The following is a 23543-nucleotide window of genomic DNA, read 5'->3' as shown; positions in this document are numbered from 1 at the left end:
AGGAGAAGTTGTGCATGTCAGGAGAAATATACTGAACATGCTAAACAGAAAAATATACTAGGAATCAGGAATCCTGCTAGAATTCATGAGAACAGTGGATAGTTTTTGTTTTCATAGAATCATAGAATTGTCAAGGTTGGAAAAGGCCCTTAAAATCATTGAGTCCAACCGCTAACCTATCACTGCCAAGTCCACCACTAAACCATATCCTTAAGCACCATGTCTATGCTGCTTTTAAATACCTCCAGGGATGGAGACTCCACCACCTCCCTGGGCAGCCTGTTCCAATGCCTGACAACCCTTTCGGTGAAGAAGTTTTTCCTAATATCCAACCTTAACTTCCCCTGGTGCAGCTTGAGGCCATTTCCTCTCATCCTATCGCTTGTTACTAGGGAGAAGAGACCGTCCTCGCTACAGGTAGTTGTAGAGAGCGATAAGGTCTCCCCTCAGCCTCCTCTTCTCCAGACTAAACAACCCCAGCTCCCTCAGCTGCTCCTCATAAGACTTGTTTTCCAGACCCTTCACCAGCTTCACTGCCCTTCTTTAGACACACTCCAGCACCTCAATGTCCTTGTAGTGAGGGGCCCAAAACTGAACACAGTACTCGAGGTGCGGCCTCACCAAGGCCAAGTACAGGGCCACGATCAGCTCCCTGCTCCTGCTGGCCACGCTATTCACGATACAAGCCAGGATGCCATGCGTGAGTGCATGTAATATTACATAGAATGGGAATCATCTTTGTCTCAAGACTGACATCAAGGATGGCAACTTTTTTAACATATGCCTCTCCATCTACCTTTCACTGTACATGTTTTTCAGTCACTCTTGAAATGACAAATTAATATTTGATATGCCAGTTATAATTTGGCAAGGTTTGTCAGAAACAACAATAGACGTTATCTGTTTGTATGAAGCAAGCAATAAATCATATGGCTTTCAACATTAACCATAAGATGACTTGAGATAGCCACACAAATAACCTTTCAAAATAAAATCTCTTATAAATTGTCAAACAGATGATAAGTACAGGTTTTGAAAAGTGCATGAGAGGAATCCATATGGTGGGGTAGTGTAGAAAAGGTCAGTCACGTATTTTAGTTAAACAAGAAATACAGACCCCTCCAAAAAAAAAAAAAAAAGTCTGGTGGTTAATCTACTTATAGGACAGGCTGGTAACTAGAAAGATGAGGCTGGTAACAAAAGAAACATAATGGGAAAATGATCCACTCAGTGTGTACTTAATACTAGCATCTGTCACCATTTAATGAATGCTGCACTAATCAGAGGATTTTATCATGTTAGTAAAATGTTTAGCTACTTACCCGTAAAAGGCAGGCATCATCTGTATACAATACTAATGTTGTTCTGTGTAGTATTCCATATATGATCTCCTCATATAATAGGATAATTTAATTTTATCAAATATGTGACTGCAGAATTGTATGTTTGGTCAGAGATCAGCGACTAGTTTCTCTAGCAAATATATATACATTTAGATGAGGAAATAGTATAAGTAACTAGGCAAACAGTTCTGATGACTGTTCTTGTTCTTTTTTGTTGTTCCTGTTGTTCAGTATTCACTTCTACATCTTCAATCAGTTTCTGATTAAATTAATATATTCTGAACACAGCATATTATTTTGGATTCTGATAGCTATAATATTTTCTTAAAAGATCCTGTAATTGTTTTCATTTCAAAAATAAAGTTATTCTCTGGCTTTTTTAGTTGTAAGTAAAAATTCTGAACCTACAGCACTTAAATCTTGCATAGTCAATAGAATTTCAATTTTAGGAGATATTAATAAGTGATTGTTTTACTAGTTGTGGGCTGGTTGTTTTTTGGTTGTACTTTCAGGCTTTATTGAAACCTGCAAGGATAGTTCCGTCATTTTGAAAAATGGTACTATAAAGTTAACTAAGTGTTGCCTTTGTATCTTGAGGTTGTTTTTAAGTCTTAATGATGACACTTAATATATAACCTACTTGATTGACAGAAGATGCCATTTGAAGTGCTTAAGCCATATGGATTGGGGGGAAAAAAATAGCAGATGTTGTTATAGTAATTAAGCTGAAAATAATTTCATGTTATACGAAACATTTTTCTGCAAACTAAGTCTGATTTTAAGTAAAGATCTGTGGGAGGTGAACCTTTTTCAAAGTCATACTATTTTATTTGCATTTGAAACCAGAAGGATGCCATACCAGTTATTGCCTAGCTGAACCAATTCTATTCAAGTCTCCTGTTTGACATTTCAACCAGAGAATTTGAGTTCTTAACAAATGAAAAAAGCACACAAATTTCTCTAAAGGGGCTTTAAAAAATGACATTTTGTTATGAGCTGTTTGCATAGAGGACTTCAATGGCATGAAGTCTTAAATTAGCAGCTTTTTGTTGTTGTCTTAAATTAGAATAATTTCAAGTATAGTTTAATGATTTCAGGAGAAGGAAGCCATTTTTCTCCATTTCAGGAATTGCTCTGTTATGCTGAAAAAGTGTATTTTCAAAATAATTAAACATTTTCATGGTAATTGAACCACACAGTACTGAGCAATTGTTATCAGGAGAATCTTTGTTAAGCCTAAAATACATAGGGAAATCTCCTTTGCTTTTTTGTTGTCTCTAATTCAGATACGTAAGTAAACAGTAGAGCTGCTTGGAAAATGGAGACAGTTTCTCTGTGGAAATAATCCTGTATTGGAAAAATATTAATATTGTTGTCAGGTGTTTCTGTCCAAAGCTAAAATATGTTGGTTTAACAATGCTATGATGTTGTGTTATAGTTTGGATGGCTGATAGTATATCTCACTTCTTGTATAATGCGCCACCTCTGGATGTATGCAGCTCCTAGATCTTATCCATAAGGTTTTGGAGAAGATTTGGGAATTCTTTGGTCATGCTGCAATATTGAGGGTGTAATACAGCACAAGAACTCAACAGACATAGGAAAATTTGGACTTTTAACAACCGAGATGCAATTTGTGATGTGTTGCAGTAGCAATGTTGGCATTTCAGGGCTTCCCTTATTGGTGGATCAAGGTTTTTCTGCAGAAGGAATCATATATAGCAATATAACTGGTGGTTTTTTCCTTCCCAAAACACTCAGTTCTCTCAGCTTTTGGGTTGTTGTTTGGGATTTTTTTTCCCACATACATTACTAAATGCATAACCCTGTGGAACATTCATTTATGAATTTGTCATTAGAGATATAACTGATATTGAGTCCTTAAGTGGTTATTAATTGTGAAGTTCAGTTGTTTGTGAGCCTATGATAATTAAATACTGTCATGTGGGCTTATAAAATCCCTTTTTCAGTAGTGGTTGAACTGTAATTTGAAGATACATTGGAAAATTGTCATATCAATTTCAATTAAGGTATGTTAAAGATAATAAAGTCATTTTAGTTAATTCTCTGTTACTATTATTTGCTACTAATCCGGTTTTCTGTATCCTTGGTAGCCTAGGATTATGTTTTTATTTTGTCTAGGCTGCTTTTTGTCCACTTGTAACTAATCTTTAGTATACAGGCAGTAGTATCACCATGAATTGCAGTGTTTAAGCTCCCGTTGTATTTTGTTTTATGCATGGCTTTAATATTTGTGGCTTTCTTCAAAGGTATCATGCTCCATCTAGTTCTACCTGCTAAGAATGATTTTCAGGTCATTAAAGGGTAATAGTTTCTCAAGGTAAGCAATGACCACTATCTTCTGCTTAATTAAGTAAATGTTTCCTACTGTACCTGAGTGTCTGTTATTTACATGTTCATTATTGTCAGTGCTTGTTCTTCCAGAGAAAAAATTAGTTACATTATTCACTTGCCTTACTTTAGGTAGTACAGCCCTTACCCCTGTTGCTCTCTGTCTCTGCAAACGTCAGGAGTGATTCTACTTTCCTGTTACCAAAGGTAAGTTTGTGTTCCTATCTATTGTCTTGTTTTCCTTCTTCCTGCTTCAAGTTAGGAAAATAATTACTTCTACTTTTCTGTTGCCTTTATTAACCAAGAGCAATTTTCCTTACTTCATTTTCCACATACACAGCAGCATTCATCATGAAAACCCATCCAATATGTTTACTTGACTAGGTGTGCCATATATTTAAACTTTGTTCATTTATCAAAAATCAATTAAATGCACTCAGTAATGTGTTTGAAAGAAGGAAGAGTAGAAAGCAAAGTTAGAAAAGGATCAGGATTTTTATCTCGAGGTGTGCTATACCATGAAAAGTCTTACCTGAAGAGGCACCAGTGTAATTTAAAATTTGTTTTCAAACAAGCTTGCTAAAGCTGGTCTAAACTGCTCTACGGGTGCTTATGGTAAATATTTACTTGATTTGGATTAGTATAAACTAAATCAATTTGTGTTAAATAAGCCTAAATTAAACCAAAGTAAAAGTGCCTGCAGCTTTTGGATGGACTTCATTAAATTAGATTAAAATTGTGCACTGGTTGCAACCAGTGTAAATGTCATTTGTTGGATAAAACCTGAATTAGGCAAATTATCTGGAGAAGCATAGTAACCAGAAGAAAGAAAGCTAGTGCATACTAAAATGATCAGAATAATTTGTCAAAAAGGCAAAATTATATTGTAGAAGCAGAAGCCTAGGAGAGTGTCTGAAGCTAGAGTTCTAAATAACATAATAGGATGATAGTGAACAATAGAGAGAAAGGAATGACAACAGATGGGGACCGCAGACAAGAGAAGCTGTGTAGCTGGGAAGTGTCAAAAGAGCAAGCAGGTACTTGTGTCAAAAAAATGCAATGTTTTTAATATACGTGCCCATCAAATTATCATGACAGCTGATAATGAAGGGATAGATTTCAGCATTCACTAAGTTGTTTCTACAGCTGAATTGTGCAGTTGTTCCTCCCTACGCAGTTTACAATGAGGCTGAAACCTACAGGTAACAAGGGTTAAGTTTAATGTAAAACAAATAATTAAAATTGGACTGGACAAAACTAGTGTTTGAAGAAAGACAAAATAAAAAAAACGTTTCAGAGAGCATGCTACCTGTAGCACTGAGCTGATAATTGTGACAAGTATGCCTTTTTCTCTATTCACAGCTTTTTCTGAAAACTGGAGACATGGGTAGGAATCTAGTATGTCAGAATGCCTGCACAATGTGATGGATTCTTTAGTGTTCCTGTCGTTTGATCAGGTCGAATTAAAGCTGTCAATGGACAGCAAGGGAACTTTGAAAAACACTTTGGGAGTGTTAGTCTGTTCTTAAAAAGTGTGATGAGATTTTAGGGGCCAGCACAATAGATGTTTCTCAAAATTTGGAGTGAGGGATGTCAGTGGTGAAAGTGAGCTGACCACGTAAGAATATAGGAAAACAGTTTTCAGCAGATACTAGACTAGACTGGTTGCAGATATATACAAATCAGAATGATAAGAATTATCCAAGAAGGGAGCAGTGGTATGACTGAACTAAGACTTCATCTGTAATAAAAGGGATTGTCAGATATATGCACATACCCTGCTAAAGAAGATGCAGATTCCCTAGAAAAGGACTTGCCATTGTAACACTTCTGTACTTCAGGACTTTTATACACATAGCAGGGAGTCTGCCTGTTCTGTTGTTTGTGGGGCTTTTTTTTTTCCCTCTAATGAATTAAAAAACAACGCAGGGGTGGGGGGTGGGGGGAAGAAGAAGAAATTTAAAGTGTAGACTACACCTGAAATTTTAACAAGGAGACTGTGAAACTGAAGTAAGGAGGATGGAACTAAAAAAAAATTGTTTCAAATGAAATCTGTCAGTGTCTTACCCATCTAGAAAGGAAGGTTGTCTTGCACTTATCTAGCACCCTTTGTTCTCTTTAATAGTAGAATAATCTCTTTGTGGCGGTCTTATCTAGGTCTGCCTGTTTAATCACATTAATAAACGGCAAGTATCATGCTCATAATTGAAGACTCTGATCGTCAAGAGTAATTTTTATTCCCTCTGACAGTGTTGCTTTCTCCTCAGCACATACACCCCTCCCTTCTGCATTGTCTCTCACTCTTCTGCTCTTGTATTGTATCCACTGATGTGTGTCCACAAGGCTGTGTAAAGGTAGAAATTAGCCTCCAAAGCACCTGTGCTGTAAGCATCTGTGCTAAAGATCTTTAGCCTTTTTTGTGTGTGTTTGCTTTTATTTTCTTGCCTTGTTGTTCCTCTGGGGCTTTTTTCCCCTGCAAGCTCTGGGAAAACCAGTGAGGAAAGATACTGATATAGGAATAAACCAGGTATGTAACTGAGAGGAAGGGAAGATACCATGCTGAGGCAGCAGATTTGCTCAAACATAACTACTGCGACCCCCAAAGGAAAAGACAATTATTTTTCCAAGCTTTTTATTCCCTCTTCCTCCTGTATTTAACTAAAATGTTTTTCAGATACTTTAAGGGGAAGCCTCTGGTAGTCATGCACACACACACGCAGGCAGAGCTAATCCCTCAGCTGAAGTGGGTTGATGTTTCTGAGGGGGGGAAAGGAACAGCTTTGTAGCTGCTACATATGAAATTTTGGAATTGTGACATTTCTCCTCTTCTCCACGCGCCTGAAATATTTGTTAATAGCAACTTACAGAACAGTTTGCACTGACACCAGGAAGTCATCTTTCTTTCCATATGCCATTGTCTTTACAGTTGTACTCTACTGCAGTCACTGTTCTATTTTTGTTTGCTAACTAAATTGTTTTATCTTCTCCTGCTATTAATAGTAATTTGGGGGTTTTTGTCTCCAAAACCAAAGCAGATGTAGGGGAGGGGAAGTATGTGGGGTTGCATGATGACTGTTGTGATCCTGAGAAGAATCTGTACAAACTTTCAAGTACACAGTGTTGTCCAAAATTTCAACCTGATGGTCTGAAAGAACTTTTTTTTTTCTTGTAAAACAGCTTCTTTAGCACAGCATCTTAGGTTTTGCACTTTAGACTCTGGTATATCTGAACTGGATATCACAAAATCATAAAATGGTAGGGTTTGGAAGGGACCTCTGGAGATCATCTCACCCAACCTCCCTGCTCGAGCAGGGGGCACAGGATGACATCCAGGTGGGTTTTGATTGTTTCCAAAGAAGGAGACTCCACAGCCTCTCTGGGCAGCCTGTGCCACTGCTCTGGCATCCTCACAGGAAATAAGTTTTTCCTCATAATCTGGTGGAACTTCCTGTGTTCCAACTTGTGCCCATTGCCCCTTGTTCTGTTGTTGGGCACCACTGAAAGGAGTCTGGCCCCATGCTCTTGACACCCACCCTTTAGATATTTATAAGCATGGATAAGATCCCCCCTTCAGTCTTTTCTTCTCCAGGCTGAACAAACCCAGGTCTCTCAGCCTTTTCTCATAAGGGAGATGCTCCAGTCCCTTGATCATCTTTGTAGCTCTCCATTGGACACTCTGCAGTAGTTCCCTGACTTTCTTGAACCCAGGGGTGCCCAAAACTGGACACAGCACTCCAAATGTGGTCTCACCAGGGCAGAGTAGAGGGGGAGGATAACCTTCCTTGACCTGCTGGCCACACTCCTTTTAATGCACCCCAGGATAAGTTGGCCCTCTTGGCCACAAGGGCATATTGCTGGCTCATGGTCAACTTGCTGCCTGTATCCCATAGAAGGACTGAAAAGTTGGCTATGTCTAATAAATCCCAGAGACCTGATTTTTTATTTCCCTCTTCTCATGAATGCATGAGGAAGAAACTACTATCCTATACAGATGTGATCCTAGTAGTCTGGACAAAATATTAATTTTATAACTTCCTGTACTATAGCAAATGCAAACACAAAATTTTGGAGTAGTTGTCAAATGAAGCACAGGTTTTGTAAACCCGACTTTAAATTTGAAAAAAGGTAATAATTTGCCAGAAGACGAGCAAAAAGCATCCAATTTCACAGACATTAGAGGCAGCAACTAGTACCTATTTGATTTCACATTGTGCATGCCTGAAACGTGGAATTACATCAGTGTATGGGTTTAGTTTAACTTCAGTTTTGTGATCTTGCACTGTTGCAACCGGGTGTGGTTCTTTTTTTTTGTTCTTACTCCTAGAAAGTTTTCCTTCAAAGACTTCAGGGAACACTAAATAAATGAAGCCTTCATTAACTGCAACCTGGTGATAGACCATTTTACCTTCTTATCCAATGGAGCAGGTCAAAACCTGCCAAAAATTTTGAGGTACACAGGTATTATTTCCCTGAAACAGACACCCTTGAAACCAGGGTACTTCATTCTGCCAGGCTGCATTTGCTAGTGAACACTGTTCACATTCTTGCATATTAACCAAATCAAGACTCTCAAAATAATTTCCTTTAGCCAATCATAGCAAAGTAACAGCTTTAATTGCAAATGTTCAAAATCAAGCAGAAAAATAAAAGCTTTATTTAAAAAAAAAAAAAAGTCAAAGCAATCATAACAACCAACTCTGTTTTCCTCTGTACTTCAATCTCTCTGTATGATTCAGAACTTCAAATCACACAAGCCTTCCTGAATCCATCTTTCTCCAAGACCATAGGAAATGTGCCATAAATTGTAATAGTTATGAAATAGTTTGTGGAATTTGTAATTGAGACTACTGGATATTTGTTAAAGAAAACAGTTGCAATGGAAATAGCACGGTCGCTTTGTTATGTTCTGCAAATATTAAGGCTAGAGAGGTATTATTACTTTCTAGATCTTTCCAGAGAAACATGCAGGTCTGCAGTTTGTACGTGTGTTGTAGCTTAACAACATTATGTGACTATTCCTCACTGTCTTGAGATTTTCTCTAAAAGTAATTTACGTAGGTCTTAAGTGCGCTATAAACGTTCTAATTTTAACTCAAATGTATTCTATATACTTCAGTAAACTGAAGAGTTTGATTACGTTTGAATTTCAGTGTATCAACAAGAAGAAATAACAGTGAACTGTGAAGATGGTAATTTAATCCAGATAAACCAGTCTTCTCTTTAAATTGGTGCTAACTTACAAGAACTACTTTTCTTATGCAAATATTAACATCCATATTTATGTACACTTGCATTCATTGATTACTATCTAAAACTTGAGTGCTGATTTTTTTTAATAGAAACCTGTTATAAATGGCAGGAGGCACAAATATATACAAGTAACAGTACTAATACTACTAAACTAGTCAGAGGACAGGTGGGGCATTGTCCCTGAGTAGCCAATCAGAAAGTAAAAGAATATTTAAGAAGTGACTCTATAGCAGAATAAAAGCTTGCCTGCTCACTAGCCTAGCACAGTTGGAGACTTGCTTTAACTGGTGAACACGTTAAGCCTTTCTATTGATCAATCTAACGTAATTAGGAGGGAGAATGGTCTGGCTGGTTAGGTTGTTTAACTTTTATCTTCTTCAGTTACAACTATTTTTACAGCAATATCAATTGGGAAAAGCAGAATTAAATATTACTGTATTGATTTACTCTTCTTAATATTGTTCTTCTACCTGTCTCATACAGTATTTTTCTTCTCTGAATGTCTTACAAGACTCACCAGTATGTCCATTAAGACAATTAAGTTTTTTAAACTCTGTGATAGCAGAATGATCAGGTTAAGGAGATGGTTCTAAAGCCACAATGTGTTATAAGGATTCTTCTATTATTCTGGTTTTGATTGGTAAATGAACAAACTATTTAATCAGATATGAACGTTAATCACTAATCAACTGGAAATTGTGTGATGAGGAGCTAATAGTTTAGTGCAAACAGTATTTTTCGCTTTATCTAAAGTGTTAAATGTTTTAGCAGTAGTTTTGGAGCATTTTGTCTTCTATTAAGCTATTCATGTTTATGATCTTAAAGCCCAATTATAAAATTAAGCTGTTTTTCTGTTGTCACTTGGAAGATAAAGATGGATGATAACCATTTCAATAGAAATGAGTGGTTACGACTGATTTTCAGTTCTGATGTTTATTACAGCAACCCAAAATCTCCAAAATAAGGCAGACTTTAAAATGTATATTGGGTTTTGTTTGGGTTTTGTTCTTGGTTAGTTTTTTTTATTTCACTCTTACATGGAATAAGGAAGTGGGAAATAACTGTTTTTCCGGATGGAAGGTGAATTCCTTGTGAATTCTTTCTATACTCTAGGTCAAGCTAAATGCTATGAGGTAATGATGGTGTACAATAGGCCATCCATCCTCATCCTCTGCTGACTCTTCTCTGTATTCTTATATTTACAAAGGACTGAAATAGCCAGCTGAACATTTACCTTATATCCATACATATTATAGAAGCATGGTTGGGCAAAAGTTTGGATGTTCAGGTAAGTGTCTTCAGGTGTTCATACTTGCCAAAAAGCTCCATACAACATGGCAGCAAGGCTCTGAAAAATCGAGTAGTAGGCAACAGAAGAGAAACCCCAGTGTTCACAGGTTGAGATGCTGATGGAATTTCATAAAACTGGCAAAAGATGCCTCTGATTGCAGGGGCTTAGGTCCTGCTATTAAAAAAAAACTTAAAAAAAAACACGAAGCAAACAAAAAAACCCGACAGCTTCCTTCAAGCAATAGTTACGAAAAAGCTTCTTAATTTTTGCAACACTTGTGTAGCCATCATTAACTAACTTAAACATGACACTGACTGCGATTTTCTTTTGTGTAGGGACAATGAGGAAACTATTAGAAAAAAAAGTTGCTATGTAACTGCCAAGATCATGGTATGAATATTTGGTGGTATTTGTTAGCTGTCATCTCTGTAACTATCATTTTCTTTAAATAGTTCACAACATCTTGTGAGTTACCTGTATGTTGCTTGTCATGCTGTATAAAGGCACAGTGGGAATATTTATTTAAACAGAGGGTATCTTTTCATTGCCAAAATCTAACTGGTTTTGGAGGCAGGAGAGAAAAGGGAGACATAACAGATTCTTCAGTTCCACAAGATCTGCGTTCTCGCTTTTAAGTTAATCACAATATGCCATTAGTAGCCTTACATGAAACAATTGCCCATGTGTGTTACCGTTCTTCAACAGCTTATCCCACAGGGATCAAAACAGCATTTTCTTTAGCTGTATCAGTGCGTAGGGATAGCCTCACTCTAGCTCTTTATAAAGCTATTTAATACTTTTATTTTTTTGCTTTTGCAAATACCTGTGCATTGTTGGTGCTACTTGGTTCTATAGTTTAGATACAATACATGGTTGCCTCTTGTTAGTGAAAAGTGAGTAAAATTTTAAGGTTCTGCATTTTTTTAAAGTGACCTAGAAGGCTAAGCTTCATTCACTTGCAAAATGAGCATTGCTCTGTCCAAGCCTAATGATTTCTATTGTCATGTTCAAATTTACCTTTGTTACTTATGCAGTGCAGACGTAGCTGCAATTGCGTGAAAAACTTTACAGTACTGCAGTATCAGCTTCTCAATTAGATGTGGCTATGTTAGAGTAGAAAAATCTATGACACGAGGAGTGCTTTTTCATAAGGAAGATTGCGTCTACACTAACAGGGACTGAAAAGACAAAGCAAGCAGGTAAGCTGGTAGTTTTCACCATGCTAATTCATTTCAAAATTTAAAAAAAAAGTATCTCTAATGAAGGCATTTGACTTGGAAATTGAGCTTAGGTTTACACACTCTTAGGCAACATCTTAGGCTCATCTGGCTCCAAGCAGTCAATTAACTGAAAGATATTTAGATATGCAGGTCATGGCTTTAGAAACATCTATCTTATAGTTATCTCCTTGAAGATGTTTCAGTAATGCTGATATTTATTTCACTTTTATTTTGTAAAGATTTATGTGAGGGTGAGATGAGTGATTTCTATACTGAGGTGCATGAAAATGGAATGCTTAAAAAAAAGATTTATTTGAAATTGCAGCAAAAATGCAACAATATTCTGCAAGAGAAAATGAGATAAAATGAGGGACAGAAGCATTTGAACTCTAATTTTGATATCAAATAGTAAGGCAACATAAATTTTTATAGTCTCCTCCAATCCACAAAACCCAGCCAAAACCAGAGATTTATTTTTTTTAATCTGTGGAAAAGTAATAGAATATGGGATAAAACAGCCTGGAAGACGGGATTTAGTAGAGGTAAAGTCACTAAGACTAGCTGAGAATGTGACTACTTTATTCAGTAGAAGACACAATGGCTCCTTCAACGCACAGGGGAGTGAGAGCTTGGACTGCAGTGAGAAATCCAAGGCCAGAAAAAGACTGGAGTTTTAGGCCATTCACCTGGGACCAAAGGAAGTATTTGAACTAGATCTCCTAAATCTCAGCAAGCACTATTTTCTAGATTCTGGAGTCATCTTCCTCCTTCAATGACTGTTTAAGTATTTAAAGTAGAACAACTTAAAGAGAAAAATAGGGAAAATGAGTCTCCAAATAACCTGTAATCTGAGAAATTACGTTTTGATTTACTAGTTTTAAGCAAAGCAGAAAGCCAAGTCTGGAGAATTTTGAAATGCTAAAAATATGTATTGGAGAAGGAAGCTGTTTCTCATATGTGCCTTTATAACGGCTTCACCATTCATACTGTCTTTCTTAAGCTTCTCCCAGAGGTTTCTCATTATACTGTATGAGTTTGTCATGTAAGACTTGTCTCTAGTTTTATAACTTCCAAAATAGATTAAATTAAGGGGGAAGGTTGAGCCCAGCATCCTTAAAAGATGGCTCACATACGACAAACTTCAAATATTTTTTTACTTCATACAATGTAAATAGAATGCTTCTGATAATCTGCAGTCCAGGTTAATTTTGACACTAGATACTTCCTAAAGAATTTATTTGTTGCTAATTTTCACTTAAATATTTTGTTTTATTTAAAAAAAAAAATTGCTATGACTTTTTATCTGAAGCCTTGGCTGGTTGCTGCTGTTTAGATTTGGTTCAGCTCATCCTTTTCTCCTCTTTCTTTTTTTCATGAAGAAACGTCAATGGAGTAAGCATGTGGTAGTGAATTGCTTTAACACTTGCACCTCCAAATAACGTCAAGAATGAAATGTGTCCATGGTAACAAGAATGCACTTATAATACTTGCCATTCTTCATCTTTTTAATCTATGCAAAAAGTACAGGTATTACAAAATCCTTGCAATATTTTGCTTTGAAATAACCATGTGCTAACAAATTAACAAGGTAACTGTAGTTTGTCCTGGGTATTTGTACGTAGGGAAGTTTTTTAATGGAATAGTGCTACTGACAGTTTGTTCCACTGTAAATCAAAAAATAATGTTTAGAAAATACAGTGATGTTCAATATAATTACTTGAATATTTTACTTTTCCTGTGCCTCTGCGTGCTGACCTGATCTTCTCACTCTGGCAGATAGTTCTGTTGCGGTGTGCTTCCTAGTATAACAATTAAGAAGAAGCGAGATTATTGAAATATATATTTCTGTAATTTTCTGTAAGTTTTGAAATTTGTGCATTTTTCAGTATTAAAATGCTTTGGAATTTATAACTGTACAACAATACTACAAGAAAGTATATTTTTATAACCATGTTAAAACATCTACTGTAAGTGCTTTAAAAATACAACCGAGATTTCATTTGTAGAGTATTGACTTAGTGTTGCATTTTAGGGTTGGTTGGACTGTCTAAAGATTAAATCTCATTCAAGATTCTGTTCACACATATGCACACTCTAGTGTTTGGGTTCAATGTGTTCTTGTATACCTGTGTATACATAAACTTATATTATAGATAAATACACCCATACCCACAAAATACTGAACAAAAAATATAAAGAATACTCACTGTGAAAAGTTCGTCTTGCTTAAACCAGTGCAAAAATTGGGTGAGCATCTTTCTGTATATGCTTGATTTTATTGTACTGTATATCCCAGACTGAAAAGTATTTATTAATATATTTTATAACAGATCACAACAGACTGTAACCTGTTGTGAAACATAGTTCTGCTTTTTTAAGAATTGGACTTCTAAATTGGTATATAGTTAAATCTATAAGGCTATACAGAAAACTTATGTGAAGAATATTGCTAGGTATTAAAGTTCAGAAGTTGAAAAGCAACAGTCATCGTTAATAATTTTTGGTAAGTAGTTTTGGCGGCAGGTGGCTATTTTCTTTTTCAGTTACACTTGGCATCTCCATGATGAAAATTTTTTTTGTTTATTGTTTGGTTTGTTTTGGGTTTTTTGTTGGGTTTTTTTGTTTGTTTTGGTTTTGGGTTTTTTGGGTATGTGGGATTTAGGTTGGTTTTGGTTGGTTTTCTGGGGACTTGGGGGGTTTTTTGTATGGTTTGGTTTTTTGGGGGTTTTGTTGTTGTTGGTTTTGGGGTGGGGTTTTTGTTTGTTTTGATTTAGTTTTTAAGAAAAATCCTTTAACAATTCTTTCCCCCCCTATAATATACTGTATTCTTGAGTACCATTTTGAAGGGTATGCAAACTTGAGGAACATGCAGAAAGATGTCTTTTCTCTCTCCATTTGCATATTGGTATTGTTCTGACCTTATTCTCACCTCATGTTTTCCACAAATAAAAATGGTAGTAGCCCTACATGCTGATTCTCCCTACCTTGCTAGAGATAAAAAAGCTTTTGGAAGTACAGTACTGCATTCACTGTCCTATTATCCCTGCGGTGGGCTACAAACATACTGGTTTTAAAGCCTTCCCAGGTAGTAAGATCATCACTGAAACAGAATGGCAAGTGGTTTATATTATAATCTCTTTTGCACTGAATCCTCACATTATCACTCATTAAGCAGTGTTATTTTAGCAACATGGTGGTCTGTAATGTGCATGTACATTACAGAAATGTTAACTCTGCTCTTACAAAATGTTTCAGTAGTGTAATTTATTTTTCATATGTTAAATTCTAGAATGCAGATTGGATGAATGGGCATTTTTCCCTTCAAGGAGGCAACTGGTTTACTGCAAAGGAATAAAGATTGTGTGTCATTGTAAAATGGGATGAACTTTTTCAACTGAGTAGGATGGTTTTTGTTTTATTCACATAAAAAAGGGTTATTTTACAGACTATTGAGGATATGTCTGAGAGTTAATCAAAGCTATCAGAAATATGATTTAGTAATTCCGATTACCCACCTATAATTACATATTAGCCACAATAAACATCAAAATGATAAATTTTAGCTGGCTGTATTTGACATTCAGATGCAGATATTAAGCCTTTATTCAAATGTATTTACTGTTACTGTACATGAGATATCAACAGGATACAAGCAAGACTTGAAAAATACAGAAATTATTGGTGTGGGTCTGCTTTGGCAGATTGTCTAGAATCTGAGCTTTAATTTGAAAATTGATGAAAGTGAAATGCAACCCAGGGAGTTAGAAATACTTAATTCTTCTCAACTTTAAAATCTACATTTTGACACTGAAATACATGAGATCTAAAGTTAAATTTCATGTTGAGAGATGTAAACCACCCTTGTCAGATCTAAGATTTGTAATAGTAAATTTAACTCTGTGTTCTTCAGTCAGAATATGTGAGTAGTCTTCTGTGGCTTATTGACAGTTAACTCAAGGCTTGCTTTTAATTTTCCCTTTCTACATGCTACTAGAAAAAATAATACTCTGCAGAATGTATTTTTTTATATGCGTGTGTGTTTATAAACGTACACCTCACTAATATTCTCATTTGTCAGTTTTATCACTCAGTGTGTCAGGAATCCGCATATACATACAGCAATGTAAAATACTCACTTTTCTCAATGAAAGGGAAGGAAATAAAACAGATTAATATTAGTAAGATTACAAGATTTTTTTTTTTCCTAACCTTGCCTAAAACAGCAGCTGAATCCTGCTTTTGGCTTGGAGCGTGGTCTTTGCTAACAGCTGTGTGAAGGAAGAGACACGATTATGACTTTCCTCTCCTGTAGACCCAGCTGTGACAGCAACAAAACAAAAGTCAATATTAAAAGCTGACACTGTTCCAAGCATATATGTAACGTTTTAAGAGAACTCTGGGAAAATGACAGCCAGGGCTACTTGTTCTACATCATTTCATAGCTACATTTCATTTCAATACTATTCATATTAATCTTTTGTCTCAGTTGTGTGCTTTGTAATGCAGGCTTTCTTTTCTTTCTTTTCAGACTCTGAAAATGTGAGTTGAACGTGTGCTCGTGGAGAGTTTTTTCCAGAGTTTTCAGACAGTCTAAGTGCTGAGCTTTGAACTGTCCTATTTGTTTCCATTTTAACAAAATGTTAAAATGGCAGTTTAACTACTAATACTGCCACTTTTGAATGCCTGAGCAGTTGAATGGGTATTTCTACTTAACCACATAATTTAATGCCTGATGAATTGTGTTTCTGTGACCAAATGAAAAACAAAATGAGAATGTTTATAGTTTTGCAAGTTGAGATGTCATTAAACGTGTTTTGATTTCTGGAAACAATTTGCACACAGGAGTTGGGAATATTTTCTATGTATGTAAAAACATTTCACACTTGTTTAGGTACATTATGGGATTTTTATTGTCCTTTGAAGCCTGTTGTAAGGCTGCTGGTAATGTAACCATGGCCTGATATCTTATGATAACATTGTTTTGGGATTGCAGTAACATTTACGTAACGGGTGTCCTGAATCTTAGCAATGTGTTTATCTCATGGTACTTGATATTAATTTCTTCTTCCTTTCTTATTTTTCTTTTTCTTCTTCCACAATTGTAGGTAGTTTTCAGGTGGTGGAAAATCTCACTTAGGAATGAATTTCGTGAATCAAGACCTGGAGAAATTAAAGAATCCCAGGAGGATTTTCTGGGTGATTCATCTCTTCATAGTAAGATGACAATAATAATTACAAATTTGCTGTGGCATATAATGGAATAATCTGGCAACATTGATCTGTAATAACTTTCATGAAAGATGTGATTGCTTTGGCTCACAGGGTTTTTTGTATTAATTTATTAATATAAACTAATGTATGAATACTGTAAAGACAAAAAGACATGACAGTAAATGTAAATATAGGATAAATCCCAGCAACATTGATAGCTTCATTATAAGACAATGACAGAGGTATTGGCAACAAAAATAGTCCATAAAGCAATATTTTTACTGCTAATAACTCAGTCCTTATAACGCTTTGTGATACCACATTTGTTTTCATGGCCACGTCATGACCACACCGCTAAATAAACCTTAAAACGTAGATTTATAGAGCTGTTTTCCAACCTGTTCCTGATAGACTAGCCACTGAGAACATGCAAAATAATTATGCTGTTTCCCAAAGTTCCATGGGACTACATGTCCCAAGTAGTTATTGCTCTGCATCTTCTTATAGTCTTGGTTCTCAGTAGTAGATTACTTTAAAGAGATACCATGTCACAAGATGTGGTTGGTCATGGCTCACAGAGGAAAGTGTTTCCTGAAAACAGTAAGCCAAAGACACATTAATTCGGCAACTGCAGTGAATAGCTGAGGTCTAAGCTATGACCTGGTCTGAAAATTGAGAACTTCATAACTGCACCTGCAGGGACTGGATTGAGATCTGAGGCTTTTGTAGGCCAAGAAACTAGGTAGCACTCAAACACCTTGCGTTAGTGAGTTGTTGGGTTTTGTTATTTTTAATAAGCTGCTCCTTTATTCTGATTATGTACAGACATTAAAAAAATTAGTTACAGATGTGAGTTCATATTTATCCTATTTTTATGATGAACTGGAAAGATGTCATTTCTAAATGAAGTCCTATTTTCTTCATCACAGCTTTGGTAGACGTCATCTTATTTACACCTAGGCAGAGGAGGTCTGCTCTCCCAGGAAGTAAATGATTCTCAGGTGGTAGGGGAGAGGGTAAAACTCTTTCCTCAATATACCAGTTTTCAAGAGTAAACTTGAGTGTATCTTCATTTAGGGTCTGAATTTGGCTAGTGTTCAGGGAGTCTCTAAATATGCTATGCTTTTTTGCAGTAGGTGTTTATAATTGCTCCATTAGTTGAGGCAAAGAGTTGCACCACCACATCTTAAATTCACAAAATTCGTTATTAATTTTTATAAACTTTCAAAGTAGTCTTCTATTTTTTTCCCCAAGAATTACACAAAGTTTATAGCTGAATCTTAGCAATATGTTTAAGTGATTGGTTTTTTAAATTTATTTTTTTATTTACCTCATAAAAGTAGATTTGATATGTGAATATATATATATTGGTGAGGATTTTAGCTTGGTTTTTTTCCTCATTGCTTATACTGTAAGATTTTCTTGTGGCATTTGATAGTAATATAATGTCACAATAAAACATCTGTTTTACATTACCTGAGTACAATGATTCAAATAGTCAAATTATTGTTAACATGCAGTTTTCTACTGTGTGTTTGCAACAGGTTAAAAATAAGATCTGCCTGTTTTGTCTTGAAAAGTGTCATTGGTGGTTCAGGTTTCCTATCCCATAGGAAGTATTGAAAGCCACAGTTGCCATTCTTTCCTAACATTTACTTATTTCTTCCTCCTTCTAAAATTATCTTTAAGATCACACATGGGGTTTTCACTCTGTTTTTTAGTAAAACTTTAATATAAAACAAAATGGTTTGTGGTTTTTTTTTCCCAGAAAAATGCTAACTTAAATAGAAGTATTATGAATATAAATTACTATGTTTGTGAGAAGTTGTATTTTGTTATAGTGATATTATTTCTGTCCAAAGCTCTTGCTGTTCCACACAATCAGATGTTTTTACACCTCCTTCTCAACTCCTGTTAGAGGAGCTTTGCTGCTGTTCTCCTAAGTATTCACAGATTTCCACCCCCCCACCCCCAATTCTTTACAAATATATATACTGGAATAATATTCTAGTTATCCTTATTGAATTTTTTGCCAAATGAGAGCTCAGATAAAAGAATCCTCACCAGACCCATGGTTGCTGCTAAACATTTGGTATACCCCTACCAGCAAAATATTTATCTATTAAGTATTAGTATTTCCTGTTGTTATCTCCTTGTTCTTATTCCTAAGATTTATATATGTTTTCACATGGTTGGAGATTTTTAGAGAATTATTTTTTTTTAAGTGCTTAAATTATTTCTAATGGGCGTAGGAAGAATATCCCCCTGCAAATGAAGCATTTTATTAATATCCCATACAGGAATTTGAAGCATCCAATAGAAAACTGAAGAAGTAAACATTTTATAACAAACGTTAACATTTTAGTAAATTTATATTAACTACCATACAGCTGTAAACATCTGTGTTTGTTCTGAATGTTTTCTTTTCTTTTTGGACAGTGAAGTAAGGTATCATTAGTTTATTTTCATAATCTCGATAGAGCCAAGGGGGAAGAGCAATATTTTGTATATGGCTAGATTTTCATTGTGGTTTTGCAAAGATGGAAGATTCATTGATGATAGTGTAGGGCAAGAGAAGAGAGGTTTATTTACAGTTTTGGATGAGCGAACAAATAGTACAAGTCATCAAGTAGCATCCAGCACTCATAGGATGAAAATTTCACAGAAAACCTGAAGTTCAACATGCTTTCACAGTTAGTTTATCAGTAACTGCAGATATATTTATAAAGCAAGATAAAGACAGTTAAATATATTTTAAAATAGCCTAACCAGGTCACATTATTATTTCTAGAAATAAATAATTTTCAGGAAAAACTCAGGGGGCAGCAAATACTCATGCAGTAGCCTGCTTAATCATTCAACACGAAATAGGTGCACACTACAACCATTATCACTGTCATTCCTAGTATGCAAAGATTTGGATCATTCTTACATATCAGCCTGAATTAGATCAGCCAGGCAATTTTTAGTTGACTGTGGAGATCATTTTTGTACTTGCACAAGGAATTTGAGGAAAATTACGAACTATATAGAACTGAAATTCTTGGAAAGCAAATGAGAACCAAGCGCAAACTGTTTGTTCTTGCAGTATGATATAGCAACAGAAAAGAAAGCTGGAACAGTATTGGGCCATCTACCCAAAGGCATGAAGGAACATAAGGTGATAGCTTTCTTTACGTATTCCTAAGGTAATTATTTGGAACAAAAAGAGAAGAAAAAAGCCTTAACATCTTAACAGTGAAATGTTGCAATTTGGAAAGCTCTTTCAAATGTATTTGCATAAGCTTGAGTTTTGTAACTATTCTTACAAAATATTTGGGAAGGAAAACTGCATCAAAATTGGATGCACTTACTGCCGATAGTCAGTTTAGTTTCAACTTCCATGATTCTGTTTCTCTCTCTTTTTATGACTTTAACATACATTAGAAGAGAGACTCTAGTTGGTTTAAAAAAAAAATCCCCAAAACAACAACAAAAAAACTACTTTGGATGTGTTAGAATAATTTCATAATACAAAAGATAGTAATTCTACTTTAAATTGAAATTTTGATCCCTGTATGACAAGAAAAAAAAAAAACCACAACTTCACAAATCTGGATGACTGCATTCGTGTTGTCAGATCTTAGGAAACAGCATGCAGCTCCAAAATTTACCATTGATCATTCATTACAAGTGTAGCAAATTGAATTCAGGATCCGGTTTTATAACAAAATAGTATTTTTATTAAAGCAATTTGATAAAATAGATAAATGAGCTGAAGGAGCAATGTTAAATTCAAAAGGCCAAGTTCCAAGGTGGGTACTGAAGCAGAAATAATTGACTGTGTGAATGCAGGGTGGGGAGTAGCTCACTAAGTAGCAGATCTACAGAAAAATAATTTGGCGCTGTACTCGATCACAAAGTCAATGAGTCAAAAACGTCATGTCACTATAGAAGATAACTGTCTTCAATTTCATTTTTGTGGTTTAACAGTACCTACATAAGATAAGAAGCAGAACTACAGGGACTCTTAATATCAGAGCCATCATTATTTTCTCCAAAGCATTCAACTGAAGTACTTTTTTCAGTTGTTTTACTAACCTCCTCCTGAGTAAATAGCACAGTCTTTATGTAAATAAATATATATGTGTGTATGGAAAGTGGACAAAATGGATCTGGACACGTTTCAGTTCAGCCTTGCTGCTGTTTTAATGTTCCTCAGCTGAGACCAGAGTTTGCTGTTTACTGGACAATATACAGTTTTTTAACTAAAGTTTTGTTTTACTGCTCAGGCTTCCTGGATGTCACTAGCAACTCCTGAGATGAACTGAAATACTATAAATAACTAATGTTCAATGTAAGATACTGTATGTTATTTTCTCTAGAAAACATCAAAATAATTGAGCTGACTTTTCCAATTTTTTTTAAGATGTATATGAATAATGTGGGATTATTGGGAAGAAATTTCAGGCTTTTACAATTATGTTGTCTTTTGGGTTTGTTTTTAGTTTACTTTTTTTTTTTTTTAAATCACAGTTCAGATTGCTATAGTGTTTGGTGCCAAAGTTCTGGAACACGTCCTCAGTCTGTGCCGAGGTAACTATGACTTCCTGGAACGGCTTCCTGTCCCATTGCTTCTGTACATCATTTCCTTTCTGGAGCTTGAAGATATTGCCAGCCTTTCTCAAGTTTCACATAGATTTGAAATGGTAAAGAAAAATTAATACTTTTTTTAAATTATAAATTATTTAAAAATCGTTAGCTCTGCTGTGCAGCATGTTGGTTTTTATTTCTCTCACATTTAATATAATCATCAATCTGTCTGCTTTACTTAAAGTTTAAGACAATAAATTAATCATCTGCATACAAACAACTAAATGAGTGCAATAAATCTACATCTTAGGCCATTAGAGAGACCGTGCTTATCCCACAAACTTTTGTTGCATATAATAAACACAATGATCCAGATAATTCCATTGTAACCCATGGGTGTTATGCACTGCTTCCAGGATTAAGTATTTGAAATGTAAAACCTATGCTTTACATTATGATTTGTATTATTGTAGTGTCTAGAAGCTTCAACCATGGACCAGGATCCCCATACACTGGATTCATTAACTAACAAAAAATCATTGCTATTCCTAGAGAGCTTACGTTTTAATTCTCTTACCAAAAGACAGGAGCACAAGGAAAGAGATCTTTAGATCTTTTTTTTTTTTCAATATTTTTGTCGACCTCGCAGCAAGGAACTGGAAGAAACACAGAAGGAGAAAGATTACATGCTTGCTTGCTAGGAAGCTCTTTCCAACTATGAGGAAGGTATGGGAAATAGTATGATCATGTTGAATTGAGACTTCAAAGCGAGAAAACAGAAGTTGCCACTATTGGCTGATTGGAGCTAAGGGTAGCCTCTCAGTGCTGAATGAGGGGTAACAAATAGGGAGGGACAGCCTAGGAGCCCCAGGAGACTGAGGCCAATCTGCCGGTGCAGAACTGGAAAGGTCATAGTTGCCTATGACCTTAGGCTGTGTTGGAAAGGCCTTTGAGAGGTCATCTATTCCATCTTCCTGGTCAGTGCAGGATCAGATAGTCAGAGGGATGGAAAGATAATACGTTCAGAGCTGTGATCTAGGAAGCTTATTTTTTGTGGGTCTGAATACCTCAAATTGCATTTTCTATCCTGGTCTGAGCCTGAGAAGAGGCTGCTACAGTAAGTTAGGTAGGGGGAGAAAAGGGTTTTAGCTTATGAAAAATAAGGAGAGAAGCATATTAAAGAGAAAAATAACTTGATTCTTATCCCCAGGGGTGCCATAGGAGCCTAGAATGAAGCCTGTCCAGTTATGGGTTGTATGGTTACTAAAAATGTAAGTAATGGTGAGACCTTAGGAGGAAGGTGAAAACAGGTTTAGTCATCCTGAGTCTGATGTGACAGCTAGGTACTCTCTGAAAGACTTCAGAGAGACAGATTAACCTTTTAGCTTGGAGAACAGGACATGTCTGTGGTGCAGAGTACGTCTCCAAACTGTATCGGGATGAGATTGCTTAGAGTTGTATTATTTTGAGGTGTTGTGGCCCAAGATTTCAAGAAAAGCTCCATGGAAGACCGCTGACAGTTCAAGAGGATATGGCTGTAGTGCTGTTCCCATGGTGTGGCTACAAAGACACTACAGATGCTTTAGCGAGAGTGAGTTCAAGTGAGCACAAAAAATAGGCGATTGCCAAGTTCTGCGCTTCATTTCAGTTTGAAGATAAAACAGTTGATATTGTGACTGAGAAACAATGGGTAGAGGATGAAAGAATAAAAACAACTAAAGGAGAGGAAGAGAATGGATAGAAGGGAGGTCAGGAAATAACTTATTAGTGTATTTGGAAGCCATCTGTCATTTCCAAAGTGTGAATGGGGTAGGATGAGGTACTGTGGAGGGCAGTAAGCTTTTCATTAGTTTAACACAAAGTCTTGGATATTCTGGAATTAAAGGAAATCCAAGAAATAATTAAGCTACATAATAATAAAGTTAAGATTTTGGCATGATGAAATCACCTATTTCAACTAGTAATGCCATGCTGTCTTTCTCTCATTTCAGCAGCATTTTTAAAGAATTAAAAATTTGCCCCAACGCTGTGAGTTTTCATTTCCAGACTAACTTATTCATAGGCTGGAATGCTGATCTCTGTGGAATTATAAAATAGTGTATTCAGGTTTTTAAATAGGGGAAAACAGAACAGTCTCTGCACTCAGGACTGAAAAGTGGAGTGGGAAAGTCTCTGTACGTCCATCCTATGCAGTGCATCCTGGTAGGTTGAACTAAACCGGTATCCACATTTGTTACCCAGAGCGTGGCATTTCCCTGACACTGTACTTCCGAGCATAAATGCCCCTCTCCAGAGAATTCAGTA

At 35.8% G+C, this 23543-nt stretch overlaps 1 protein-coding gene across 2 annotated transcripts in view; it reads left to right on the top strand.

Annotated features, from left to right (window-relative positions):
• The window catches only part of FBXO36 (F-box protein 36), a 33701-nt gene that overhangs the window by 5132 nt on the left and 5026 nt on the right, over positions 1–23543 (top strand). The window contains exons 2-4 of one of the 2 annotated variants that reach the window (XM_064457726.1): positions 3828–3906; positions 16566–16670; positions 21183–21355. In XM_064457726.1, coding sequence (XP_064313796.1) covers positions 3828–3906; positions 16566–16670; positions 21183–21355 — 357 coding nt within the window. Of the gene's footprint in view, positions 1–3827; positions 3907–16561; positions 16671–21182; positions 21356–23543 lie in introns of both variants that reach the window. The other variant, XM_064457727.1, reaches the window with a different exon arrangement.

This window comes from Phalacrocorax carbo, chromosome 7, assembly GCF_963921805.1.
Source record: "Phalacrocorax carbo chromosome 7, bPhaCar2.1, whole genome shotgun sequence".
NCBI classification, from domain to species: Eukaryota; Metazoa; Chordata; class Aves; order Suliformes; family Phalacrocoracidae; genus Phalacrocorax; species Phalacrocorax carbo.
Note: the sequence above shows the minus strand (reverse complement) of the source record. Positions and strands in the feature narration are given on the sequence as shown.